This window comes from Thermobia domestica, chromosome 6 (genome assembly GCF_964235325.1).
Source record: "Thermobia domestica chromosome 6, izTheDome1.hap1.1, whole genome shotgun sequence".
In the NCBI taxonomy this organism is placed as follows: Eukaryota; Metazoa; Arthropoda; class Insecta; order Zygentoma; family Lepismatidae; genus Thermobia; species Thermobia domestica.
The window spans coordinates 146962959-146989626 of record NC_137459.1 but is presented as its reverse complement, the minus strand read 5'-3'; the positions used below and the strand labels follow the sequence as shown (position 1 = coordinate 146989626).

General features: G+C 34.8%; 1 protein-coding gene across 1 annotated transcript in view; it reads left to right on the top strand.

Moving 5' to 3' along the window:
• Positions 1-22425, top strand: part of LOC145688251 (dedicator of cytokinesis protein 7-like) — a 256560-nt gene extending 234135 nt beyond the window's left edge. Inside the window, exons 36-40 of the mRNA XM_081762205.1 lie at positions 5859-6004; positions 7054-7180; positions 9851-9977; positions 11734-11883; positions 21807-22425. Of these exons, the coding sequence (XP_081618331.1) occupies positions 5859-6004; positions 7054-7180; positions 9851-9977; positions 11734-11883; positions 21807-21861 (605 nt within the window). The 3' untranslated portion in view covers positions 21862-22425. The remainder of the gene's footprint in view (positions 1-5858; positions 6005-7053; positions 7181-9850; positions 9978-11733; positions 11884-21806) is intronic.
• Positions 22426-26668: the final 4243 nt, after the last annotated feature.

Sequence of the window (26668 nt, the reverse complement as noted above, 5' to 3'; positions counted from 1 at the left end):
TTAGCCACTACACCAAGCGAGAGTCCACCGAAATTTTAAGTTGTCAACATGTGGATCTGACTTTTAATTTACGATGTAAATGAGACATGTTGATATTGATTTCGGCAGAAACACACGGCCGTTAATATGAATTGATCATTTACTGTGGTTCTAGATTAGAATTACAATCATACTATCGTGAAGCATACATTGATAATAAACCAAAATGCCATCCAAGATCTTAACAACGCTATCACACAGATTGAATTACTTCAGGCAATATGTGTCACAAGAAGTTACAAGATGTATTAGAGAACGTATCTTGTATTCGTATTCTGAATCTCTTCAAGGACTACCAGGAATTCCATTGACACGAAAATGGAGATTTATCCTCATTTTGGATGAGCTATTTTGATATGACAGATATTTTTGTTGGCCTAGTTAGAGCTTCCAGAGAAGGAAACTGGTTTCTTCATCTTGCTATGATTAAAGAGATGATTTCATGGGGTTTCGCACATGATAGGAAAAAATACTCTAGATATCTACCGGTTCACTACCTTGAAATGATTAGGCTGCAAATTGACCACCCGCAGTTGTATTATCTCTTCAGTAGAGAGGATTCTCTGTACAGTTTGGAGGAAGCAATCCTTTTGTAAGAATTCTAGTTGACCAGGCAATAGAGGAAACTGTTATCAAGGGCACTCAAATCACCGGTATAGTAAAATTATATAGTCTTCGTATAGGTACTATGGCCAGGTATTACATAACAGCAGAGTACAGGTGCAATGGCCAGGTATAATGTAACAGCAGAATACAGGTGTGCATGCCTTAGGAATCTAAGAACGATAACTGATATAAGAAGAGGTACTTTGGCACATGCTGTTCTCGAACCTTCTAGGATACAGAAGGAGGAAAAGAATGTAGTCACTTCTTTACACAATGAACAACAGTTGAAGAAATCCTTTTGATGGTCCAGAAGACTTGTCATTATCGACTGGCATAGTTGCTATTAACGAAATTAGAGATCTCCTAAATGCCAAAGAGAAGAGGACAATTGTTTTTATCAATTCTAAACAAGACAGATTGAAACCCAATGTGGTATCCACCAAATTCCATAACCACCTCCAGTAATTAAGACTTAAGGCTTACAGAGATATGAAAATGTCTAAGAAGCTGAAAATTGCGAATAAGGAATTGTTTCGAGAGCCGATAACAAGCTATTTGGCCATATGATCTTAGTAGCTGGAAAGAGAAAACTGGACATGAGATTAGTTCTAAGACATCCATTAGGACCACTTGGCTTTGGCTAATTGTGATGGAACCATGAAGAAAAAAAAACAAGGCCACTCTTCATAGATATTTGGGCCGCGGTGGCTCAGTGGTAGAGCATTCACCTCTGGTGCTTGGGGTCCCGGATTCGATCCCAGCCCCCGCCAAGTGGACTTTGTGGTGGACAAACACCGTATGCGTGGGTTCCCTCGGGGTTCTCCCGTTTCCTCCCACTTTCTTCATTCCACCATTTCATTCATTACTGTTCAGCGGTGATATCACCATTTCAACTGTACAGTAAACAAATGAAGGACCCTATATTGGTTGTTTAACCATTAAATTAAATGTTCTACAACTCTGAAATTAGGACTCCTACATCAATTTTGCATTTTTCGAGCGTGAGTCTAATAATTTGAACACGTCTGTACTTCGAATTGTGTGGTGCATAATTTATCAGATGTTATCAGTTATGTTGAAGTCTGGGGATTTTACAGGACAATTGAGGTGTTATAGTTGATCCTGATGTTCATGAAACCACGCCTCAAGAGCTGCAGCAGTATGAATTGGCGCATTTTGTCAAATTGCTTCATTGGCCGGAAATATCTGGATCATAGAATGTACGTTGTCGCCTAAAATGTTCACATAATCGCTGGCAGTAATGCGTTCCATGAGCCTAACCACATGACCCACACAAAATCAGGTAATTACAGGAAATCAGGAAATCAGAAAATCAGGAATTATAATTCACAGTGTTGCAGAGTGTGAATGTTCACGCTAAGAAGAAAACAGTTCAGGGTATAAGCTTCTTGGGCGTAAAGAAACACAATTTATTGTTCAAAATGTGAAAGATTTTATTTGCTTTTGTTCCAGTTTAGCGTCCCGTTCAGCAGCAAGGCTATAAGAGACATAGACTTACAGCTTAACGTGGGATCGGAACCACATAAGTCCCCACCAGGAATCGAACCCGGGTCTCCCACAACAGAGACGCATACTCTAACTACTTAATCACGAAGGAGCTCAAATCATCCCTGAAATCATTTTGCGAGCACCATTGTTGAGAACCACGCAAAATCACGCAAAATTTGATTTAGAAAAGTCATATTGGTTAGAAAAATGAACCGAAAACTGAAATACATTGCTCTCAATTAAAGCTTGAAGTAAGCAATCTATACGTTTATAGAAGTAAGTAGCGTGTTTTTGTCCCTATCATTTATTTACCATTTTAGAGCATTTCAAACTTTCTGTAAGTAATTTATTTTTACATAAGACTTGTACTTTCAATTAAACTGTGTCACATTAGCACAAAAAAAGGATAGAAAATATGAAATTTTATATCGTGCTTCATTAAAGCATCAGTAATTTGTAGAAATAACCTTGACTACTCTGAATAATGTATAGGCTTTAGTCCAATAAGACATTATATATTGTAGCTTAGAACTAGAATTAACAGAGTATTTTCGTCCAATATGTGGTTTGTTGAAACGAAATACTCGATGTATTACACCTTTCTATTCAAATACCTTTTCAAAGAATCTTTATATACAATCTAAGAATATTTTCAATGTATTTATACATCATATAAAGGACATTCACATTTTTTGGCCTTACAATGTGACATAAGATCTCAAAACATTAACTGATATTCCTTTCTAACCAATGGTGAGTTTGGTAGGGGAAGTTGGACTTAAATGACATTGGAAGTGCCACGATTCATCTCAGCAGACCCCCAAAACTGACGTCGTCACAAATGTTGGTCATTTTCGATTATTTATGCCACCTTCTTTCACTCCCCCTAAGTGTACCAGTGGCTCAACCCCTTGAAACTCTTTTCCTGACTGTAAGTGATACGTGTACTAAGTTTGGGGAAATTTGTTCTAAGCATTCCAGAGTTATGCTGAAACATGCATTATATATATATATATATATATATATATATATATATATATATATATAGAGAGAGAGAGAGAGAGAGAGAAGTGCGTAAATTTGACCGCCCATTTTTGATCGATTTCAACTGCACCCCAACTAATACAATTGAAAAATCTTGAAGAAAACTTTTGCCATAATTAATCAAAATATTTCTTTCTAAACCTAAAAAAATGAAAATAAATTACTTTGGAGCGATTTCCTGTTGATATGAGCTCAAGTTACATGTTTGTTCGAGATAGAAACAGAACAATATATGTCGCAAAATAGACATAACAAGTTGTTATTGCAGTGAATGAGGTCATAATAAGTTTATTTGTTTATCATGTATTGGAATTCATTCTTCTCGGTATTAATACTGTTTTCTTCACGCATGTAATGGTTATGTGTTCTTTGAACTATGACGTTATTTAGATTCCAATATAACAAACGGACAAGGAAAATATCATATTGATTTCAACGTAGGAAAGAATGTGTAGCAAAAGAATGTAAACTTCATATAATGTTTACCAAGTTTAAGGACGTTTTATGTCATATATTTAATACTCAGATTTCTATGAACTTTGCCTTCATGGGAACCAGTGCTATGCATTCTTCTCATCAGCCATTCTTCTCTTTCAATAGTATCACATTTCATAATGTGTAAAGAACTGGAATTTCAACGAACGATGACATAATTTCGAAATCAATGACAATGTCGATATAAAAATAAAAATGAAGAATAAACAGAAACATCTTAATTACAATATCTAAACGAATTATTTAGTTACATGAAGCATTTATGCTCCATAAAGTACTATGATGTAACAAAAAAGTGACCAAAAATATGGAACACACATTTATTTTTACAGAAACGATATTTTCGTAATTTAAACCAATGGTAACTAAGCCGTTTCAGACATAACTATAAATTAAATACGTTAGTTGATTGGATGATTTAGAGCAGTTGTTCCCAACCTTGTTTATTTGGCACCCTCCCTTCTGAACTCTGCATACTTCATACAATCCTTTCAGTGTCGCATGTTAGTCTGACCTCTTTTGCGATTTTAGATACAACGTTGAATTCTCAAATCTCCAATAATAATAATAATAATAATAATAATAATAATAATAATAATAATAATAATAATAATAATAATAATAATAATAATAATAATAATAATAATATATTTATTACTAACTAAGCTTCTGAATACCATTGTAGGATTAGAATTAGGAATTAAATTTCCCGCTTTCGGCGTATGTGGTCATGTTAGCTCGTCACATATGAGAGATGACGTTCCTTAGCGATCACACTATTCGGGGAAAGGGGAGGAAGAAAGAATTGGGAAAGAAAGGAATCGACCTTGGATATGTACGTTATGTATCATCCCGGAATTTGCCTGGTATGAATGAGAAAAACCCAGGAAAACCTCACTCAGGATGGCTGGCCTGGAAAAGCTTTCTACACATTTTCGACCGAGTTTTCTTACCGGGAATCGAACCCAGGACTGTTTGGTTACCATTACAGGTAGTTATATTTTACCTGTTTTGTTCTTAATGCAACCACAGTTCTTACTCAATAGTTATTTTGTGTTTGTACGGTATTTAATTTAAAGCCTCTTTGTTACAACATTCGTAATATTTGCATTTTTTTTTTCGTCAGTAGCTTGCGCTTCCATTGCTTTCTCCTTGTGCCCCCCTAGGTGGCGTGTCCCATTTGGGAACCGTAGATTTACAGTTTAATGTTCCTTTGCACCACCGAGACTCTGCCAAGGATTCAACCTACAAATTTATGTTGGATCGGAGCCACATTAATTCCTACCGGAAATCGAACCGTTGTCTTCCCCACCGAAGGTACCTATCTTAACCATATAATCATGGAGGAGCACTCGAATCAAATAGATCGAATGCCGAAGCAAAATAGTTAAGGCGCGCGTAAGCAATCCTTCTATTATTTAGCTTAACCAGCATTTGTATCTTTGTCTATATGTCGAGTCTACGATAACTCGTAAAATTTGTCCGATTTCAATTAAACTTAACGTGTCTTTCTCCAGTCTTAGGAAATTAGTCTACCGAGAGCTGTCAAAAAGAAGGGCTAAACGTGGGGTACAAAATCGAACATATGTTGCAAGTTTCAATATATAAACTGTAATAACACAATTTTCCATAGAAGCTTTTCAGTGGAGCCTATTCCTTCTATTGACATCAGTTAGAGACAAGGAGAAGAATTCACCTAGTGGTTGGGATTGAGAAGCTTAAGAACAAGGATGTGAAGTCAACATCCTATTATTTTAAATATGTGTATATATGTTGAACGTTAAATGTTTTAACATTTATTTTGCTTTTCTTTTCTTTTTTTCTTATTTTAACGTATAGTTTATTTTGTTGAATACTTAAGGCTTATTCTGTTGTTTGGATTCGAAGTTATAGAAGAATTCGTGAAATCACCCCATTAAAAAGGAAACAAAATAACTTTCTTTAAATTACCTGATGTTTACCAAATATGAATGTATTTTGGGCTTTTAATAAAATAATTTAGTTGGGGTTGAAATCAGTCAGAGCGGAAGGAGTGAATTCACTCCATCTTAGGAATGTCTAAATGCATGTATCTGACATTGAAACTACAGATATATTTAGATATTGCCTGCCTTTGGCTTCCTTCTATAGTGCACGGCACATATATAATATGTTCTCTTTTGCAGATAGATTTGTGTATTCAACCCCTTTCACAAAAGATGGAAGAACACATGGCAAACTTGATGAACAGTACAAGAAGAAAACAATTCTTACGACCTCAAATCATTTTCCTTATGTGAAAACAAGAATACCAGTGATTGAAAAGGAAGAGGTAAAACGTAGTTATAGCAACTTTTCACTTACAAGTTTCTTGGACTTAAATAAATCTTGAGTGATGCATTCAAATGTAATTGGTTGATTTGTTCAAGTTTAATTTAGATCTCAGCAACTAGGCTATTTATTCCCGTTATGAAAATGAAAATGAAAATAATTTCTTTCAGTTCATCATCTCACGTATATGCCCTTTAGGCTAAGGGAGACGGATGATTAAGGAAAGCGCATGATGATGGAAAAATTGGTGGAATAAGAATGTGGGAAGAAACAGGAGTACCCGACGAAACCCACCGATACAATGTTGGGCAACTCAAACTTACTTGGCCGAGATCGAACCAGGAACCCCATGCATTAAAGCTAAGAGCTCTATCACTGAGCCACCTTACCCCCTATTCACATCATGATAAGCCCAATGGCCGACTCAAGCTGCACATTAAAAAATCGTAGTACAACTTCTAAATATAAAACAAAGAATTCAAGAACGTAAAGGAATAAATAACAAAAAAATAAAATAAAATAAAATAAAATATATAACGAAGTATTCAAATTAAATTTTTTGCACAGTTTTTTATACGGTATGAAAAAAACTTCAGAAAAATGTATAGGTTACGTAGAATAACTCAAAGTGAATACTTAATACAGCTTGCTACTTAAATTGCTAACAGTATATTGTATGACAACCTGGTTAATGTAATAATATATTCCTTTTACTTTATTGCAAAATATTATAATTGTGTAATAATGGGCTTAATAATTATCACATTATTTCTTCAACTTAACTTGCATTAAGATATACATTATTCTATTAGTGTTGAAAGGTTTAACTTACTTTTCCTAAGCTTTAGTTAGATTTTAATTTGTAATAATGCTTACTCAAACGTTACCAACTCAGAATTACTCAATTTCACTATTATCTTCCAACCAGCCTTTCATTTGTACAGATATAGCTACATTTATTCATAAGAAATTTATAAAACTCAGATTTCTTAAAAAATAATTTTATGCTAACTCTTTGAACCGTGGAATTTAATTATCCCTTGCTTTTAGCTTATCCTATCACCAATCGAAGTGGCTATTGAAGATATACAGAAAAAGACAAAAGAGTTGTCAGAAACAATTAACCGAAATCCTCCGGATCCTAAAATGCTTCAAATGATGTTACAAGGATGTATTGGTAAGTTTTTAAATTAATAATATTTTCCTTTTCCTTTACCCTTTACAATATTTTCTTACATTAGATTATGAAGTGAGCAAATCCTTCTATAAATATTAGTGCTAGTGGAGAACACAGGGAGAAATTGTAACTAGTGCACTTTCAAAATAAAGGCAAGTGATTTTGGAAACTACTTCCAAAATAAAGGCGTTCTCTAAATTTTAGCCCTCGATTTACTCTTTTTATATAAAAAATGAAGATCTTTTAATCTGAATTTGAATATTTCTTTTGTCACATTGATGATTTACAAGTAACATATTCTAATATCTTTAAATTTTGTTTGCTAGTTTTTCATCTTATTAATTAAATACATTTTTCTATTATTTAATTAAGGAAACGTTGTTGATTGTAATTGCTCTAGAATAATAAAAATGTAACGTTTATTAATAAATTGATATTTTCCTTGGTATTACGTGAATACAACATAAGTAAGGCATAACAAAAAATTAGATTATTGCCTGAAAAGTGTCAAATGTAAACTATATTTAATATAATAGAATTATCTTGATGCATCTTTACACAATCTCAATAATCATCATGTATTTTAAATCTACTTTGTGTGATATTTTCTTTTCATAATTTCATAAGTTTAATTTAGAATTGATTGCAATTAGAAGTTAACATCAAAGTTACTGAAGTATTCTTTGTCATCAAGCTACTAGCGTGCGGGCGTTCTGTGCTGGTTATCACGGGTTCGGTTCCCGGTTCTATATTAACCCACGGATAAATACCCAAATATTGACATAAATCTATTTTAATCGGTGTAAACCTACTTAGAAATCTCAACGTTAAAAACAGGAGTAGAGGTACAACAATCAATAATGAGACGAGCCATGATACCTCAGTGGCAGAGTGCTCAAATCTGGTGCATGAGGTAACTAGTTTTATCCCAGCTCACACCAAATCGGCTTTGCTGTGGACAATACTCGTATGGGGGTTTTCTGGGTGTACTTCCGTTTCCTACCACTTCCTTCATTCCATCATTTTATTAATTATCAATTTCCATCGTCTCCTTATCCTCGATGCATAATCGTCGGATATTAAAGGAAATAAAAAACTCATTTTGTTGTAGTTGATATATATACACTTCGTTTTATAAAGAAACACAGTAGGTTCTTCCCCAGACAGCGAAGGAAGAAGCTTCAACGTCTCATCTACATAAGCCATTCCATTTAGTCAGAGAATTTACATTACATAATCTTATGTGTTTCGATTGAAATATAATAATGTGTGCAAAAACTTTCCTTTTCTAGCCACGTACTGTCAAAATAACAACATCCAAAGTCATCACTTTCTTAATCCCTTTTCAAGTTTTCCCCACTGTTTGCCATTACTAGAAGACACTCTCTGTGAGAAGCAACCTACACTATGCCATCATGACGCCACAGAACCATCTATTAAATACACAAGTTACAAAGGTCATGGAGTATTTTAGTTGATTTTTGATTTGATTTTAGTTTAGCGTCCCTTTCAGCAGCGAGGCAACATCTATATGAGACCTGGACCTACTAATTAACGTGGAATCCGAACCACATGAGCTCCCGCCGGGAATCGAACCTGGGTCTCCCACGCCATGGAGTCTTTTAGGCTGTCTTTAGTAGAGTAGTTATTTGCCTCGTGGTTATTGTTATTCGTCTCAGATCTACGGTAGCACACTGTTGGTGAACACCACCTGTCATTCTGCTTGTAGTTCTAGATGAAGACCACCCGACTTCTATGTTAGAGAGTTTAACATCGAGCCGGCCTCCTGAGGGTCAGAGGAAGGCTTAGAGTTCTGCCATTGGTCATTTCAAGGCATTACAGTCAGAAAATGTAGCTGAGCAAGGATCCTGTAGTCCAGGACGAAGCGATCCTGATATTCCCAGGTCGAGACCTGGTATTGCAACATGTGTACCTTGATCTCTGCTTCGTAGTTTGACAGACGATTCGCAACATCATGGTACTGGTTTCCGAAGCAGATGGAACGACGCTGCAACCCGGAAAGTAACAGCCAATCCTTATAATCCCTATCCCTCACACAACCCCTTGTTTGTTTTTTCACCTATTTTCTGCACACTCTCTGAATTCGATTGTCGAGTATCATTTTTATGTTCATGACGAACATACACCCTATATATTTACTCCATACTTACAGCCTTCTGAGTTTTGCGCTTTGCCTATTCTACTGGCTACATCCTCGTTTAGGTACAGAGTTGGTTCCCTACCTTTCTGCTAACCGGTCTCAAAATCTTCATTTTGAGTATAGCTACAGTACAGAAGGTATAAAGTCATTGACTTTTCGCGCTTGTCTCTGCTCGTCACTGGGGGTGTGGTAACAAGATAGCCAATCACCACCCTTCAGATTTGCCTCATCGCAAGGTCGCTCAACCTCAACCATCTACTGCACTCAGTGAGCCACGAGTAACCAAGCTGGCAATTCCGCATAAACGTCCCTACAACTTTTCGCGGGAAGTCAACGACGTTATACCTTCTGGACTATAAATGCTGTAGATGCTGGATTCTCAACTTTAGCCTAGTCCTAAAAATAGCTAAAAACAGAGTTGTTATTAAAATTAATGTTATTAGTAACAACGTACTTAATAATACAATTATAGTCTGCAAATACTAATCATAGATCAAATTTTCTTCTAGGAACGACAGTAAATCAAGGTCCAATAGAAGTAGCTCAAGTTTTCCTATCCAACTTAAAGAGCGGAGAAGTGGCTGCTACCTCACATCAAAATAAATTACGGTTGTGCTTCACGAAATTTTGTAGAAGGTGCTATGGGTTAAACATATGTTTTTAATAAATATTTTAATAGTTTAGTGAATAATGTTTTTACGATTAAAAAATATCAACTGTGCTATAAATATACAGAACTGAACATTTACAATGACATACATTAAAGATAAGTGACTGTGTTTAGGTTTTTCCTTTCATGCGCTAATTAAACAACTGGTGTATGAAACATCTTGAAAAACGTACATTAAAAATGATGTATTTCACAGAATATATCCAAGGTAGCGCTTACACCATAGTTATATTTGTGTGTAAATGCCTTTAAAATAGATACAAAGCTTGTGAAGTATTAGTAATGATGATGAGGGATGTCGTATGCAGAACTCTAATATTAGATTTTAAACACTCATTGGTGTTCAATTCGGCATTATTCGAGATATTTCAGTGCTCTAATGACGTCAATTGTATTACAGTATTTTAATACCAATATAAATGAACTCTTGTAACACAACAAATTCACCAACAACACACTCCCACAGGTCTCATGCTTGCCCTGGGACATTCAGAGTCTCAGCTGAAACTTCAAGGATAACGGAAATATATAAACGACTTCTCTTGGATTCCAATCTGACGTACCTATGGCGGGACAATATTTACATGTCCTGTTATCATCCTATCATTATCGTGCAATGAACTAAGAAATATCCGAGACAAATTCTGCAGGAGGTCCCGTTTTCGGGACTTAAGCAGTCATCTAGAGTTTCATAGTATGTCCAAAGAACGTGCACTGCCAAAAGTTTTACGGCCCGTGAACATCCAAATATTGAGAGACTAACGTCCCTTGGATATCCAAGGAAATGTTATGCGCAATTTGAGAATACTGTGCAAGTAATACTAAAATTTATCAGGTAATTGTCTGATGTTCGATGTGCCGTATTGTATTCCTAAAAATATATATACATAATTTTGTTTAAACCATCTTCAGAAATATGAATCTAATTAATTTTTGGTTCACAACTGGCTCGTTCAGAGTGCAAGAAAATCAAAATCAATTTCCAGAGTTGAGAGAAAAAAGAGAGAAATTTTGTATGGCACGTTTAAATAAGGGAAAAAATTAACACAGTTTTTACATTATGAGATTTATTTATAATATCTGGACACGGATCTTTGGAACTTCAGATAGAGATCTTAAATATGAAATATGTCTAAAATTACCAAAAGTGTACTTAATTCGCTTGTACACTGAGCGCGTCAATTCAGAAGAAGACTGTTCTTCTTCTTAAAGAACACATGGTAAACTATGAGAAATCTTAAGTATTGTGCTATTTCCCTAATCTTTTAAAATAATATTCTGACATTTAGTCCCAAGAGGGACTACGGCCTGTTCGGTATATTTTTCGTTATGTGATATGTGGTCAGCACATCGGATTTCATTGGCGTTGTTTTTGACATTTTAGCTTGATATTGCTACGTCTTATTCTAAGTAATTCTCCGATTTCTTCATGATAATCGGTGAACATGAAACTTTGAACGCAAGTGAGAATCAAACCGAAGACTATGCTCGCCAGAAGACACAAAGAATCACAATTAATGGATATCGGAGCACATAGTATTTTTAAAATAATATTGTCTACAGTAATATAAAGCTCGTATGAAACTTTAGTATTATTTGGGTGTTATTGTGTAGGAAATCTGTACCTTAAGTGCTTCGTTATTTTTTTAAAAAAGAAAATAAGTATAATAATCTTGGAAATACTAAAAATATGTTATTATGTTCTGATTTTATTTGTTGCAGGTGTGAAGAAGCTCTGCGAATAAATGAAAAGTTAACTGATCTTGACCAGAAGAGTTACCATAGAGAACTTGTCAGAAGCTATAGTCGTGTGTACCAATATTTGATGCCTTTGCTCCGTGTACAAGTCAAGAAACCTCCATCAGAGGGCAGGTAAATTGGTTTGCGTAGTCTCTTCTTAAATTCATGGCAACCTTTTAGACTACGTGTCTAGCAGAAATATACAAGAAGAATGAGATATTACTTTAGTTCTTTCAGCGTAAATAACACTAGAGTACTCTAGAAGTCAAATATATCATAATTGTGTACTTATATTTATTGTGAAAATCAAAGGTCCCCCATCCGTCCAAGATACTTGACGCACTACCCCAAAGTTCTCCTAACATGTAATATCACAAAAGAAATATCTTCTTTTAAACGTTATCAATAATCCTGCTTGCTACTACTTCACTACTCTTATTATATAGTCTTCACTATTTTTTTAATTATATGCTTCTTAAACACATTATTAGTTACTAACTATCTCAGAAATCTCACTCTTTCGGTCTCATCTCAAAATTTAACTTTACGTTGCAATCCACCTTTAGGGGTGTCTTTGTTAAAATATTGGAAACAGCTGGCTTAGGGCTCTTTTACTGTTATACTGAAACAGTAATAATGAAAGTTAGAGTCAATTAGGGCTTAAACATCTGAAGGCACTATTCGGACATTCAGGTAGTAAGCTGAAAAATAAATAACAAGTTGAAAATTTTCATTAGTGAGGCAGCTTCCAAGATCTTCCAATTAAAGAGAGAATGTTATATACCCACCCTCTAGTCTAGCATTCTTTGTCAAATACTTGAAACCTTAAATTTGTGTTTTGGATGATTGAAGGTCTTGCGCAATTAAAAAAAGAAAAAGAAAAAAAACTTGACAAAATTAGCTTGCATTTTATTGAGGATTACAAGCAGTTCGCAGCTTGAAACACTAATTTAAAAGACGTTGGCAATGCTAAGGAATACAGAAGTATACATGGACAGGTTTATATTATTTTCACTTTTATCGCTGTTCGACCAAACATATTAAAGCTTGTATCTTGACACGAGAAAAAATACAAGAGTTTGACAATGAGTAAAATAATGATTTAATATGTTACAAATGTTTGTGGTTATGTAAAAAATTGTACGTTTGAAATATTGATTTTTATAAATAAGTTTATACATCTGATTATTTTCATTAGCTAAAGGGCTATTTATTCTGTGAATTTGTGTTCATTTCATATCCAAAAAGATCCAGTTGTGTTACTCCTTTGTCTCTTTGATCAACAAAGATTCATAAATAAGTAAGTTCTTTAAATCTCAGTTAGGAATTTATTCACTTAAAGCTTGAAGTTTATGACTTGATTTGTGTAACTTTCCTATTCATACATTATATTTCATCATACTAATTTATTGAATATACAGGATGTTTCGAAACCACCGACAACGTTTGGGAGGTGTTTCCTGATACCAATATAAGATAAAAAGTATATAACAATCTGGGTTCATAAATACTTTCTTCCGGAGTTAGAGACTGCCGAAGACATGAAAAAATGAATTTTAAATGTCCATAGCTCCAAAACTATGGGACCTGCCGTAAACGGATCAAAGACTTCACTTAGTAACTAATATGTACGCTATCCACAAATACGTGTTTCAGAACCCTGCGGTACTCACACAACAATTTTTATAGAGTGAGTTTGAATACGGGCATATAATTTGAAGCACTGACCAACTATCTCTTTGAAAACTGTTGGTGAAGTACCACAGGGTTCTGAATCTTGGATACTTGGACAGGACACACACTAGTTCCTAAGTGAAGTCTTGACCCGACTACAATAGGTCAAATAGGTTTGGATCTATGGACCTTTCAAGTTCATTTTTTCATGTTTTCGGCAGTCTATAATTAGGAAAGGAAGCATTTGTGCACCCAGGTTGATCTATACTTTTTGTCTTATCTTGGTGTCGGGAATCACCTTCCAAATATTGTCGGTGTTGTTTTGAAACACAGGACAAATACAGAAACTATTGCTTTTCAGGAAAGAAAAACAAGTAGAAAATTGCTAAAACGCAAACATTTCAAGTATTTATTAGACATAAACAAAAGAGAATTTGGTTAACTCGTCGTTACACGCACCCGCGGCAAATTGCCGCAGTTTTGCAAAAACACATGCACTTTCGTTATTCTAAGACAATAGGGGCGGAGAGGCCGAGTTATCCCCTACCCACCCCACCTCTACCTGACCCTGACCGGTTTTGCCAGTCATGCTCATGGTTCTCGAGTGGAAGGGTGTGTATTGGTCACTGTTAGCAAATTGCTAACGGCGCGTGTAACCACGTAAAGATTGTTGTGAGCAGGCTGCTAACGGGCGTGTTGTAATTTAAGGGCCGTTTGCTCATTCTTTAAACGTATTGTTTGAAGAGTAGAACAACAGGTGGCACTAGTATCGTACAAAGCTGCAAAGAACAAGTATATTGTATTACTTTCCACATGGCAGGAGGACGATGAGATTGGTGAAAGTACAGGTGATGCATGCAAACCATCAATTACCTTCTACAACAAAAACCAATGTGATGTAGATGTCAGTGACGTCTTGCAAAAAGAGTATAGTGTATCGAGTGTTCAAATCGCCGGCCACTAACAATGGTTTTCTTTGAATTGAATGTTGGTGGAATAAATTCGTTTGTTATTTGGAAAGCCAACAACATGGGAGATAATGAATTCAACAAGCCTGCAAGAAAAAACATCTTGAAATCACTTGGTCGACAGCTTATTATGGATCATGCGCAAAGAAGAATAGCTGCAAACTATCCAATCGCAAGGTCAATAAAGGACCGGCTAGTTGAAATATTCCAACTTCAGACAGTTAGACAAGAACCTCAAGCAGCACCTGATCAGCGAGTTCACAATAGAGTTTGCGGTATCTGCCCTCGTAGAAAGAACATTTTTTTTTCATTCGCTCAGCCGCGTTACTGTCAGCCGGTGCCTTGAGCATTCAAAACCGGCGAAGTATCATCATTGCGAATGATTTCTCTTTTGGGTTTATTTATTTCATAATTTTGAAGAAGGAAAAGGAAGGGGATAAGGACGTGAAACCAAAACAAGGGATTGGACAAAAAATAAAGATAAAATGAACAAAAAACAAAAAAAAAAAAAACTAAACAATATTTGCTTAACTCTACTCTAATTTCTAGTCTTGTGAGATTTTGTGTGTTTTTTGTTTTATTGAGTTTGAGTTTGTTACGTGTGTGTTGTTTTGTATGTCGTATGTTTTGTGTTTTCGTGTTTACCTATTGGTCATCTTCTTCTTTCTTCTTTTCCTCAGGTTTTCACTCTGTATGTTTGGTTTCTCTGGCTTCTGCCTGCATTTCTCTCCTGTGTGTTCTATTTCACATTTTCACTATTTACACTGGCTTTTCACCTTTATATTTTACCTCTTTTCACTATCCTGCATCAACACTACACTACACTCACTACAGATATTGACACTGACTGCTTTTGATGAAATCACTAACCTTCACCAACTAGTACTTACACTATGAAACACACACGCTACACTTACTTTTATCTAAATTTTCGCATTTTCAAAACTTTTAATTTTGTGATGCTTCTATATAAGCGTTTCTTGTTACTTTTGCTTTGATGCTTTAGTGTTCTCAGTTGCGTATCAATGCCTGTTTCCACCCATTTGTGCTGGCTTGAGGTCCAGGGCCCACTCAGAGCACTTAGTGCAGGCCCTGGTCCGTTTTATCCTTCGGCCGGCACGCCCGGGATGGGCCGTCCTATTGGCGAGAGTTGCTCTATGTTTTATCTCTGAGACACTATCCTCGCTTCACCTCTACTGATGCACTCACGCAACATTCACTCTTGCACACCGGAGTTCCTTTCCAAACCGAGAGGCTGGAGGTGCAGCACGCATTCTGGTCCTCGGCGAAAGCACGGTAATCCAGTGCTTGGATTCCAGGAGTCTTTTCTCCGGTCCGAGGACTTCTTCACACATTCTTCCACTTGCACTCATCCTTCTATTCTTCTTCTGTAAGTTTTTCGTCTTAGTTCGGAGTATTCATTTGTTAAATTTTCCAATTTTTTGCAGTCTTCCTCTACTTCTATTATTTCTTTCAGCGTTTTTTTCTCTTATTTGAGTTCTTAGTTCTAAAATTTCTTCTAATAATGGACACCACATGACATGGTGCTCAGGAGTTCCTTCTTCTCCGCATTCACACGTTGGGCTGGGTCTTAACTTGATTCTGTGGAGGTGTTGTTCGTATGGTCCATGGCCTGATAGATAATGAACCAATCCCTATGTTGGATTTAAGTGGTTTATTTTTAGTCTATCGACGATGCTAGGAAAAATTCTATGTAATCGTTGCGCTCCACTGTATTCCTGAAATTCTTTATCCCATAGTTGTATTATGTTGTCGTTAATTTCTTTCTCATCTTTTAGATCCCTGTTAAAAAAAAAAATTCTCTAATTTTCCTTTTCTCTTCTTTTCTTAACCAGTAATTAGTTGCCCTTTGCAATAACACATAGTTCATTGGTTGGATACCAAGGATTATACAGAGTGCGCTATGCGAAGTAGTGTTAAAAGCTCCAGACATTCTGATTAATAGGTTTCTTTGTGGTCTATTGATTTGATTTCTGTAGGTCTTATTTCTTAATAGTCTATCAATCCAAACGCTGGATACGTACGCCATGGTAGCTGACAAAATAGTTTCTTGGTATAGTCTTAGTATTTTTAATGGTAGCCTGTATCTGTTTCTTGCAATAGTGGTCAATTTATTCGCTACACTATTTCCCCTTTTTTACTATATATTTCAAATGTTCATCAAATTTTAGTCTATCGTCTAGCATTATGCCAAGGTATTTTATGCTTTGCACTCGTTCTACTCCTACTCCATTTAATCTTATAGTCGGATTTCTTTGTAGTTTTGTGCCGAGAATTAGATATTTGGTTTTCTTTGATGATATCCTTAATTTACTCTCCATACTCCATTCTTCAAGTGTTTCTGTTATCTTTTTAACTTTTTCTTCTAATTCCCTTCGGCTGTTTCCTGATGTTGTTATTACGACGTCATCGGCGAATGCCACTATTTTATCGACTTCTTGCTTTTTGTTTATTTTTTCCAAGCAAGGTTGTAATTCTATGTCCCATAGTAGGGGTCCTAATATTGATCCTTGCGGGCATCCTTTCTCTGTTTTAATTACTATGTCGCCCTCTTCATTGGGTATTATTATTTTTCTGTTTTCTACATAGTTTCTTATCAAATTCAGTAAGTATGCTGGCATTTCCAGTTTTTTTTTTTTTTTTTTTTTTTTTTACATTTCAATCAAGGATGGAAACCATAAATTATCAAATGCTCCTTCGATGTCAATGAAGAGCGCTAATACATATTTCTTTTCGTATATCTTTTCTTTGATATCATCTAGAAGAGTGTTTATGGCGTCTTCTGTTGATTTTCCTACTCTGAATCCAAATTGTAGTTTGTCTTCAGTTACGTTTCTGTATTTTTGAATTCTGTTTAATATTACTCTCTCAACAATTTTTGATATATTTTTTAATAAGCATATAGGTCTATATGAGTTTACTTCTGATGGATCCCTTTCTGGTCCTTTTGAGACAATAATTAATTTTGATGCTTTCCACGGCTCTGGAATTTCTTGTTTCTTTATTAGTAAATTGAAAAGCTTCGTTAGGTAGGGGACCCATAAATCTTTAGCCTTCTTGTATATTTCGTTTTTGATGTTATCTATACCCGGAGATTTCTTGTTTTTAAGTTTTCTAAGGATCTTTTCTATTTCTTCGTTAGTGACTTTGTCCGATTCTGGTACAGTTCCTGTATGTTGTTCACCCATTTTGTTTCTTAGTACTGTGTTTCTTTCTGTGTCGTTATTGTTTTCATCTCTGGGAAAAAAATTGTTCGCTAAAACTTTTAGAGTTTCTTCTCTGTTTGAGGTGTATGATCCATCTAATTTCTTGATTGTATTTAATACTAATGGGTTTATTTTTTGTGTTATGAGTTTGTATGGAACACCCCATGGATCTATTTCAATATTTTTCTTGAGGTAAAAATCCCAACTTCTTTTCTTAGCCTCTAATATCGCTTCCTTATATTTATTCTTTGCGTTTCTATATTTTTCTAATCTTCTTTCCTTTAGTATTGGGTTATAAGTTGCTTGATAACTTTTCCGGGCTGACGTTGCAAGTATTTTTAATCTTTGTAGTTTAGGTGTCCAAAAGTCTTCATATACTCTTCTTTCTTGACTTTCAGCAGTAGCCTCTTTTAAAGCTTTTTTTGTTGCTTGTTCAATTTCGTTGATTATTTCGGTCAAGTTTTCATCTTCATTTATTTGGGGTAGATTTAATTTGTTCTTGAAAGTTATCCAATTTGTCTTAGCTATATTATTTTTTTTGTTCTTTTCCATTTTTCTCAATTTTCATATCAAATAGTATTATTTCGTGGTCGCTGAGAGTGAGTTTATCTCCAATTTGCCAATTTTCAATCCTACTTGTTATTTCAAATGTTCCGCATGTCACATCAATATGAACGCTGCCTCTATTCCCTACAAAAGTTGGTCCGTTTCCTATGTTTGAGATTACAAGTCCGTTTTGCAATACAGAATCTTCAACTATTTCTCCTCTATCATCTGTTTCCGCGGAACCCCATAAGATTGATTTTGCATTTGTATCGGCAAGGATTAATATTTCCGTATTATTTCTCTGCCATATTATCTCTTGAATTTTGTCTATGAAGTCACGTGTTTCTAAGCTGTATTGGAAATATGCATTTATTAGCCAGAATTTCATGTTTCCACACTTAACTTCAGCTGTTGTTATCCAATTGTTACTATATTGGGTTAGTTTAAGTACTTCAATTTCTCTATTCATGAAAACTATAGCTGTTTTAGATTCCAGTCCTCCGTACATTATTTTTGAGCTTGCTGGAAAGGTTGTTAATTTCCCTTTTAGTAAATATGGTTCTTGTATTGCTACGGTATCAATCTTTTGGATTTCTATTAGTCTTCTAAGTTCCATTGTGGCTATTTTACTTCCTTGTGCGTTATTCTTCATAATTTTCAAATACTTCTGATTTTTATCCATATCTCGTATACATGTAGGCATCCGTTCCTGATTTCGTTGGGTCGAAGTATACTCTACCATGCGCACGCACCAGTTGTTTGTAAACATTTTCTAGCGTCCAGTATATCCCTCGTCTCTCAAAAACCTCATCCACTAGATCAAGTAATTCCCATCCGTTTGCTGGGAGATCGTAAATTCGCAGTTCAATTCTATCGGCTTCCTCCAATGTTGGAAATGTTATAGTTCTTCCATTTATATGAATATCTCTTACTATCTGTCTTAGTGCAGTCATTAGGATTTGTTTTTCTTCCAATTTTACTAGGCTATACATATGGTTTATATTTTCGTATAATTGTACATTATTTATTAAGATTTCTTCATTTGATGGTTTTACTGGAGTATTTTCTGCACTTGAAACTTCCGGATCTTGGATTTGTTGTATATGTTCTTCTTGAATTGGGAAAATATATTTTTCTTCACCGTGGACAAATGATTCATTAAAGTTAGGAGTCTGTTGCATACATTTATAATTCTCTTCGTTAAATTTCTTTTTCCTATTCTTTTTTCTATTTTCTAGAAGTGTTTCTAGTTCTCCTTTTTCCTTGTCGTTTTCTGTTAACTTCCCCATTTCGTTTTCTTCAGTTTTTATTTTCGATTTTTCATTTTCTTCTGTATCATATGTTTGTGTTTCTTTATCTCTCTTTTCTTTAAGTAGTTGTCTTTTTCTTTCTAGAAAATTTTTCAATCTTTGTTTGTCCCTACGTTTCTTACTTGGGCTTTTTCTCTTTGTATTTACTAATTCTTTCTTTTTACTCTCCATAGTTTATTTTAGAAATTATCCTTTTTCTGGCTACTTTGTATGAGACACATTCTTCCGTTTGTGGGTTTTGACATACTTTGTGTCTTAGTTTACATGGTATACATATCTTTTTTCCTTTGTCTTCACATTCGTCGCTTTTATGTTGCAATGAGCCACAATATCTGCATCTCACTTTTTCCTTATTGTCGCAATATTTCGTAACGTGACCGAATTCTTGGCAAATAAAACATTGAGGAACGACCAGGAAATATTTTATTCTATGTGCCTCATAATCGATGTAGACTTTTTCTTTTTTCACTAACAGTTTCCTTATCTTCGGTTCAACTTCTATCACCAAGTGGCATCGTTTTTCTTGTTTCTTTCCTGCTCGAAACCTTGCTTTACTCTTTTTGGCTTCTTCCATTTCGTTTTCATCGAAATTCTGTTCGATAAAAGCTTGGAGTAGTTCTTCATCTTTTAATTCAGACGGTACCCCATATATGATCATCAGCGGGTTTTTCTTCTTAGTTTCTTCGCACTTGAAGTTTTTCCTTATTTCTTCTTTAGCCATTATTTTCCTAATGTCTTCTTTCGTTGCGGTTTCAAGTACTACCATATCTCTGGTAGTTCTTAAACCAGTTATCTTTAATTTCTCTTTTCGTGGATCAATAGCCCCTGTTAATCTTTCCGCTGTTTGCTTTGATGTCTCTCCTTGATTCGGTTTTATTATCAATGCCGGTTTTTTTTTTTGCATTTCCTGCATCTTCAGTTCTTTTTCAGTAGGTTTTCTTTTTTTAATTACGTCTGTCCATAGTTGTTGTTTGTCATCGGTTTCCGTTTTTTCTGTTCTTTCATGCCTTTCTTCAATCTTTTTGGTTAGCGTTTGTGTTTCATGTATAACTATGTCTGTGTCGGTCTTTTGCTTTTCTGTTAATTCTTCGATTTTATCCCTATATATGTTTCTTTGTTGTTCCCATGATATCTCTGCTCGTCCAAAAGCTTGTTGTGTATTTATTAGTTCTTCTTTTTTTTCTTCAAGCTTTTTTGTTAGGTATTTATGTTCATCTTCTAATTTATTTAACTTCCTTGTTTTTTCTTGTAGTTGCTTTTTTAGTTCATTTCTGTTTTCTGTGAGTTCTTGAATTTCTGTTTCCAGTCTTTTATACTGTCTGTCTCTGTCATTCTTAATTTCTGCTTTTTCCTGTTTTAGCTCCTCTATTTCCTTTTGTAATTTCACGTTTACTTGCCGTAACTCTTCCATTTGTTTTTTCTCTTGAATGCGGCTGCTCGTAGAAAGAACAGGAAAACTACTGTTTTATGCACCAACTGCAACACTCCGAAATGCAAGGAACATAAGACCATCATGTACAAACTGCACCGAGCGTGGCCAAGGACCAGCTGTGAACGATAAGGACGGAGAAGGTGACATGTAAATATACGTTGTAAATTTCACTGGACTAGTTTCATAACATGACTGTTCTAGTGCATTAATGATGTTTTTGTACATTTTTTTGTATTTGTAATAATAAAACGTGTGTCAATATGACGGAAAAATTTCCTATAGCCCAAATAGCTAATGCGGCAATTTGCTCACAGCGCCTGTTCTGGCGTTACTTTGTAAATCCAAGAGTGCAGCAATATGCTAACGTGGCGTGTTCTCGTGTAGTAATAGAAAATTCAAAAATTGTGAAAACATAACAAAAAATTTCTCAAAATCTTTACGTTAATCTTTATTAGGTACTGAAAGTTTCTATAATAAGCTAAGAAGCCAAAATTTCATAGAATAAATTTTTCACTCTCAATAAAAATGTAAAAATACTGAAATTAACTATCAAAACTCGCGTGAGCAAATTGCCGCCATGGCGTGTTCTCATGTTACAATTGGGGGGCGTGTACTGACGTGTTAACAGATGTATTATGCTTTGTAGAAAACAAAATATTTAAACTTATGAATGTAAATTGTTAGGAATGTCTGATTCTTGTTATAAACCGTTTTGGTAAAGGAAACTATTACAGAGTGTACAAGGATAGTGTATAGGTATTGTCTTGGTAATAAATGGTAATGGATCCTTGCATACATATATGTCTTTGATAGGCTTCTGTTTCTTCTTCTTCTTCGTTATTATTATTATTATTATTGTTATTATTATTATTATTACTATTATTATTATTATTTTCAGGTCACGTTTGTCGCTGAACATTACTGGCGACGTTCATGATTGGAGCGAGTGTTGAGAGCAAAATTTACTTTGTGATCACTAGCTAACCAGAGTACAGTGGATATTCAGCCTTTCTTTTCGATGTTCTAAGAAGAGCATGGCAAAAGCCATGTACAAACATACCACAGTTAGATATTACTTTCATGATACTGTAGTTCCATGTTTTATATAGCCTCACGGCTGAAAAGGAATACATGAACTTCAACAAACAAAAAAAGTAAATGCCAAAATAACTAATGGCTGGTTGGTAATTTAACTTCCCCTTTCAACACTGACAGTACGTAAGACGGACTTTCATGTTTAAATTTGGATCCAAACCTTTAATTGTGTTTGTTTCCAAGGCAGGTATCCTGACGAAAATCAAATCCACAGCACGTGTACATAAACACACGAATTAGTCATGGTTTGGCACAGTAAACAATGAGTTTGAAAACAATAGATAATCATGATAAAATGTTTAATCAAAAGTGAATGTCCTATATAAAAAAGTGAAGTTTGTTTAATGTTTTATTAACTTCTTTATGTTTTTTTTAAATTCTTGTGCTAATAATTTTATGTATAAAGAAATAAATTGCCTTATTCCATTGATTTTAATAATTGTTTCTGAGTTATTTCGCATTAACCAGTAGAAATTTGTGATTTTTAAATTACCATTGTGTATTTATATACATTTAAAAATACTTAAATGCCATCTACGTTGTAAATTGAGAGGCACTGAAGATTTTTTTCATTCATTTGGTTGTTTCGATGTTGATTTATAACTTCACAAAATCTACCCGAGCAGAATTTATACGGAGATGATCCAAATGTTGAGAGGAATCATTGAATGAATAATTAGAAATTGCTAATATTTTACACATATCGTACTACTTTATGTTTTATAATTAAGTTGCGGATATAATTGGAACAGTTTACTGCCTTTTGTAATTTCTTTATGCATGATGATAAGTTATGTATAATAGCCTAGTACAAGTGATATACGAAAACTTTCTTATGCAAATATGAGTACTTCGTGGTTCCGAAAACTCATTTTTCCAATAATAACTACTATTTTCCCAGTCTCTAATCTATGATGCAACAGATCCAGAATCATACCCCAATTGAAAGTTACCATGATTCGGATATCACGTTAAACTGGACGATAGTTTTTAAAATATATGTAGAACTGAAAACTTTACTTATTGCAGATTTTGTCTTTGTTCTTCCGTTTCCTTCCACATTCACTATGCATTAATTATTTTGCTATCACTCACTTTCACCAATCATCTGAATTTTTTAGCCTAAAGGGAATAACGGTAAATTAAATATTTACTTTGGTTTGTCAGTTGTTCTGAATTATTTTAGGCTTCCATTGTACACATAGTCTTATAAAGATAAATATCCTGCCGGTAAGTCATCAGTATATGGTGTAGGATATTCCAGCACATTTCAAGATATTTAAAGTGCAGCATCTTATAACACACTATCAATATATTTGAAGTTAAAAGAAGACGTCAAATGATGTATAGATTCCAGTAAATTACTATGCTACAGTTGTTTGTTAGAATTAACCAACCCCATTCAAAATCATTTGGATTTGGTACCACTCGTCTCTACTTTATCTGCAGCCTATAACCTGAACTAGCATCAATCTAGCTACTTCATTAATCACCTTCGTACTGCCTATTGAAACCTGAACCTTTGTTAATGTCAACCCGATGTTTAATTTAAACAACACTTCTAGTTTCTTTTTAAGTTTAATTTAGTGTCCCACAATTATGCTCCGATGTTGAGGGAAACTGTGATAATGAGGGATGAAATGATTTAATGTAGTCAATGGGAGAAAATGAGAGAAGACCGAGGAAACTCACGCACACAACGTTTGTCCACTAACATTTATATGTGAGGGATGATGTATGCAAGAGAGGTTTCCTGCTTTTTATGACCCCTTCTACAAGATTTTAGGAAAGTATAAAAACTTATCTATGAGCACAAGAATCGTTTCTGTCCTTTAGTGGAGATACTCTTGAAGCCTCAAATGCTAAAAATAAAACAGAAGAAAAACACACATCTTTCTAAAAGCAGAGGAACATGATGATAATGACAAATGTTTTGTATTACGGATGCTATTATATTGTTAATTAGAATGTATTTAATTCTAAGATGGTTAAACAAAGATAATACAAAGGAATGCTCTTTTTCCGTCCGAAGTTTTGTACCCTATTAACATATTCACATACTATTTGTAAATAGTTATTTTGCGCCATAATAGTACAACTCAGCTTGAAAGAGCAAAATGTGAAACGTCTGTTACTAATAGCGTGTGAATTCGATGTCATGACATTTTCATTTGTACACTTCGATTAATCCAATTCATGTGTACGTAATTGCTAATTGACACCGTAAGCATTTGTATAGTTTCAATTTTGAGCAATTTCAGTGTCTCACAAATAGGCAAATGAGTAGAGACAAAACATTTTCGCAACAATTTTGATACTTTGTAGCATTAATTATCACAATTTTCATATTTTTGTAAATGTCGCATTTATTTTTTTACGTGTAGCACAAGTCTTTTTTAAATATGATACTTGTAAACAGTATGTTTTTGGTAGTAAGGTCTATCTAATACAAAAATGGGGACATACCTTAATTAGGTGCACATTTTAGTTAATGTATTCATTGAAATATAGAAAGTAATGCAAAAATTAAACACTTCCTTTAATCTTATCCTTAGTTAAAGAATAACATGCATGCAAGACATTACCAACTCTTCTTTTAAGTTTGTTCTCCTGTCAGTAACAATCGTATTATACTTGGAAAATAATCTCTCGGTATCAACATTCGAGACTGGCAACCATATTGAATGTAACGAGCTGACAGCAAATGACGTGTGGTTAACTTTTAAACTGTTTAACAGTGATACAGTGTCAACTTCTTTATCCTCATTGTTGAGAACTTCAATAACCTACTTTTAAATTCACCATAAGCAACCAACAGATCATGAACATTTTCACCGCAGAACACAGTCAACGATTTAAACAACAGTTCAGTTGTGTTGATGTCTACATCTTTATGAAGCGAAACAGTTTTTGGATCAAATAACTCCCAGAGCTTTTCGTACTCTCTCCACAGCATTGTCCTCACTTGCTTACGTGTAATTTTGCAGCTTCTTCAACACTTTTGACACGCAGTTTTCAACTACTGCAACTTCAGCCTGGTGAGAAGCACTACCTTTTTTAATTAACTCTGCAGTAGCAGACCCAAATTTTCCTCCTTAAGCTAACTCTAATTTACTTTACAAGTTTTCGTTTTCCCGACAATAAGGTGAGCATAAGGGTCCCGGTTGCTCTTAGTGACGCACAGAGACGTTGAAAATTCCAGAAAGTGACATCACGCCATGCAAGCTTAAGGATTTTATGGAGATTTTAATTAGGTGCAACAGACTTGCACACACTTAAGATCCAAGATTGCGCACACTTTTCAGTTATACAGATCAAGGTCCAAAAATCCAGGTTTGCGCACAGTTCTTTTTACAACGTTGCCAAACTTAGATGTTTACAGGGTGTCCCAAAAGTAGGTATACAGTACCGTACTGATCAGGCTCAATGCATTTTATATAATTTCTTATTGTTTTCGTTCAGATAGGCTTAGTTCCTTTATTATTTGTTTTTAATGTGTTTTTACTTACATATTAAACTAGGAAGAGCCGAAACAAATAAACCCATAAACTAGAATGTTATACTTGATCAATGCAGGGGTGTATACCTACCTTCCTATCTCAGTTTTTGCTTCATCTTTTTGTTCTCAGCCGTTTTTGATTTATAAGCACTTGAAGTTTTGTCTGATACAGGAACCACTTTTTGCGGCCATTTTGATAACGGTGGCCCAAATCGAAAATTGTTTCCTACAAAAGTTGTTTCGTTTTTCAAGTACTATCGAATGAGGTATGATTCAATAAATGTTCCCATTTGAATATTTGAAGTTGGCCCCTGGGCCCCCTTCAAGGAGGGCTCTGGGGGTCATCACAACAACACCATGTGATGTGCCCTATGACATTTTCGTGCCACAGTTTTTGTTTCTTCTTTTTATTCATAGCCGTTCATCTTTTTATAAGCACTGGACGTTTTATCTGAAACCCCTGTATATAAATATATACAGTATATACAATGTCTCGTTTTAAAAATCTGTTGTCGTCTCGTTTTCGAGACGAGACTAAATGCACTAAAAGTACCCCACGAGATGCACTAAAAGTAAGAGATGAGATTTACCCCTGTCAAACGCATCACTAAAAGAATGCAACGTTACTGCTTACATATGGCTTTCGCTTTCCAATCTAATCAGGCCTTGATTTCAAAAGGAGTTAAAACAAGCTGAACGAGCGAGCCATTTATCAAACTCGACTCGACTCGAAATTCGAACGCAAAACACTGACTCGGCTCGGAACTCGACTCGAGAAAATTACCTTTGACTCTACTCGTGCCCATCTCGAATATTTATGTGTAAATTGTACACAATCGTCATCTTTGAAAGCTCCTGCCTGATAATCTTATTAGGTCTCTCACTAACATATTCCATTGCTTTTCTCTTACATGCTTCGTTTAGAATATGCTTCTGAAGTTCAAGTCGAGTAGTAACTTCAGAATATGCTTCTGAAGTTACTATTGGACTTGAACATTTTACAAAATTATTGACCTGCTGTTAGATTTTGAAAACTGGGGAAAGCCGAAAAATATTGCAATTGAATCATTTAGAATAATTTTGGCTCCTGATACAAATACAAATAAAAGTATGTGGTTGTGCTTCCCTTCCAAGTACGAATAACTAGTATTTCAGATTTAGCATCC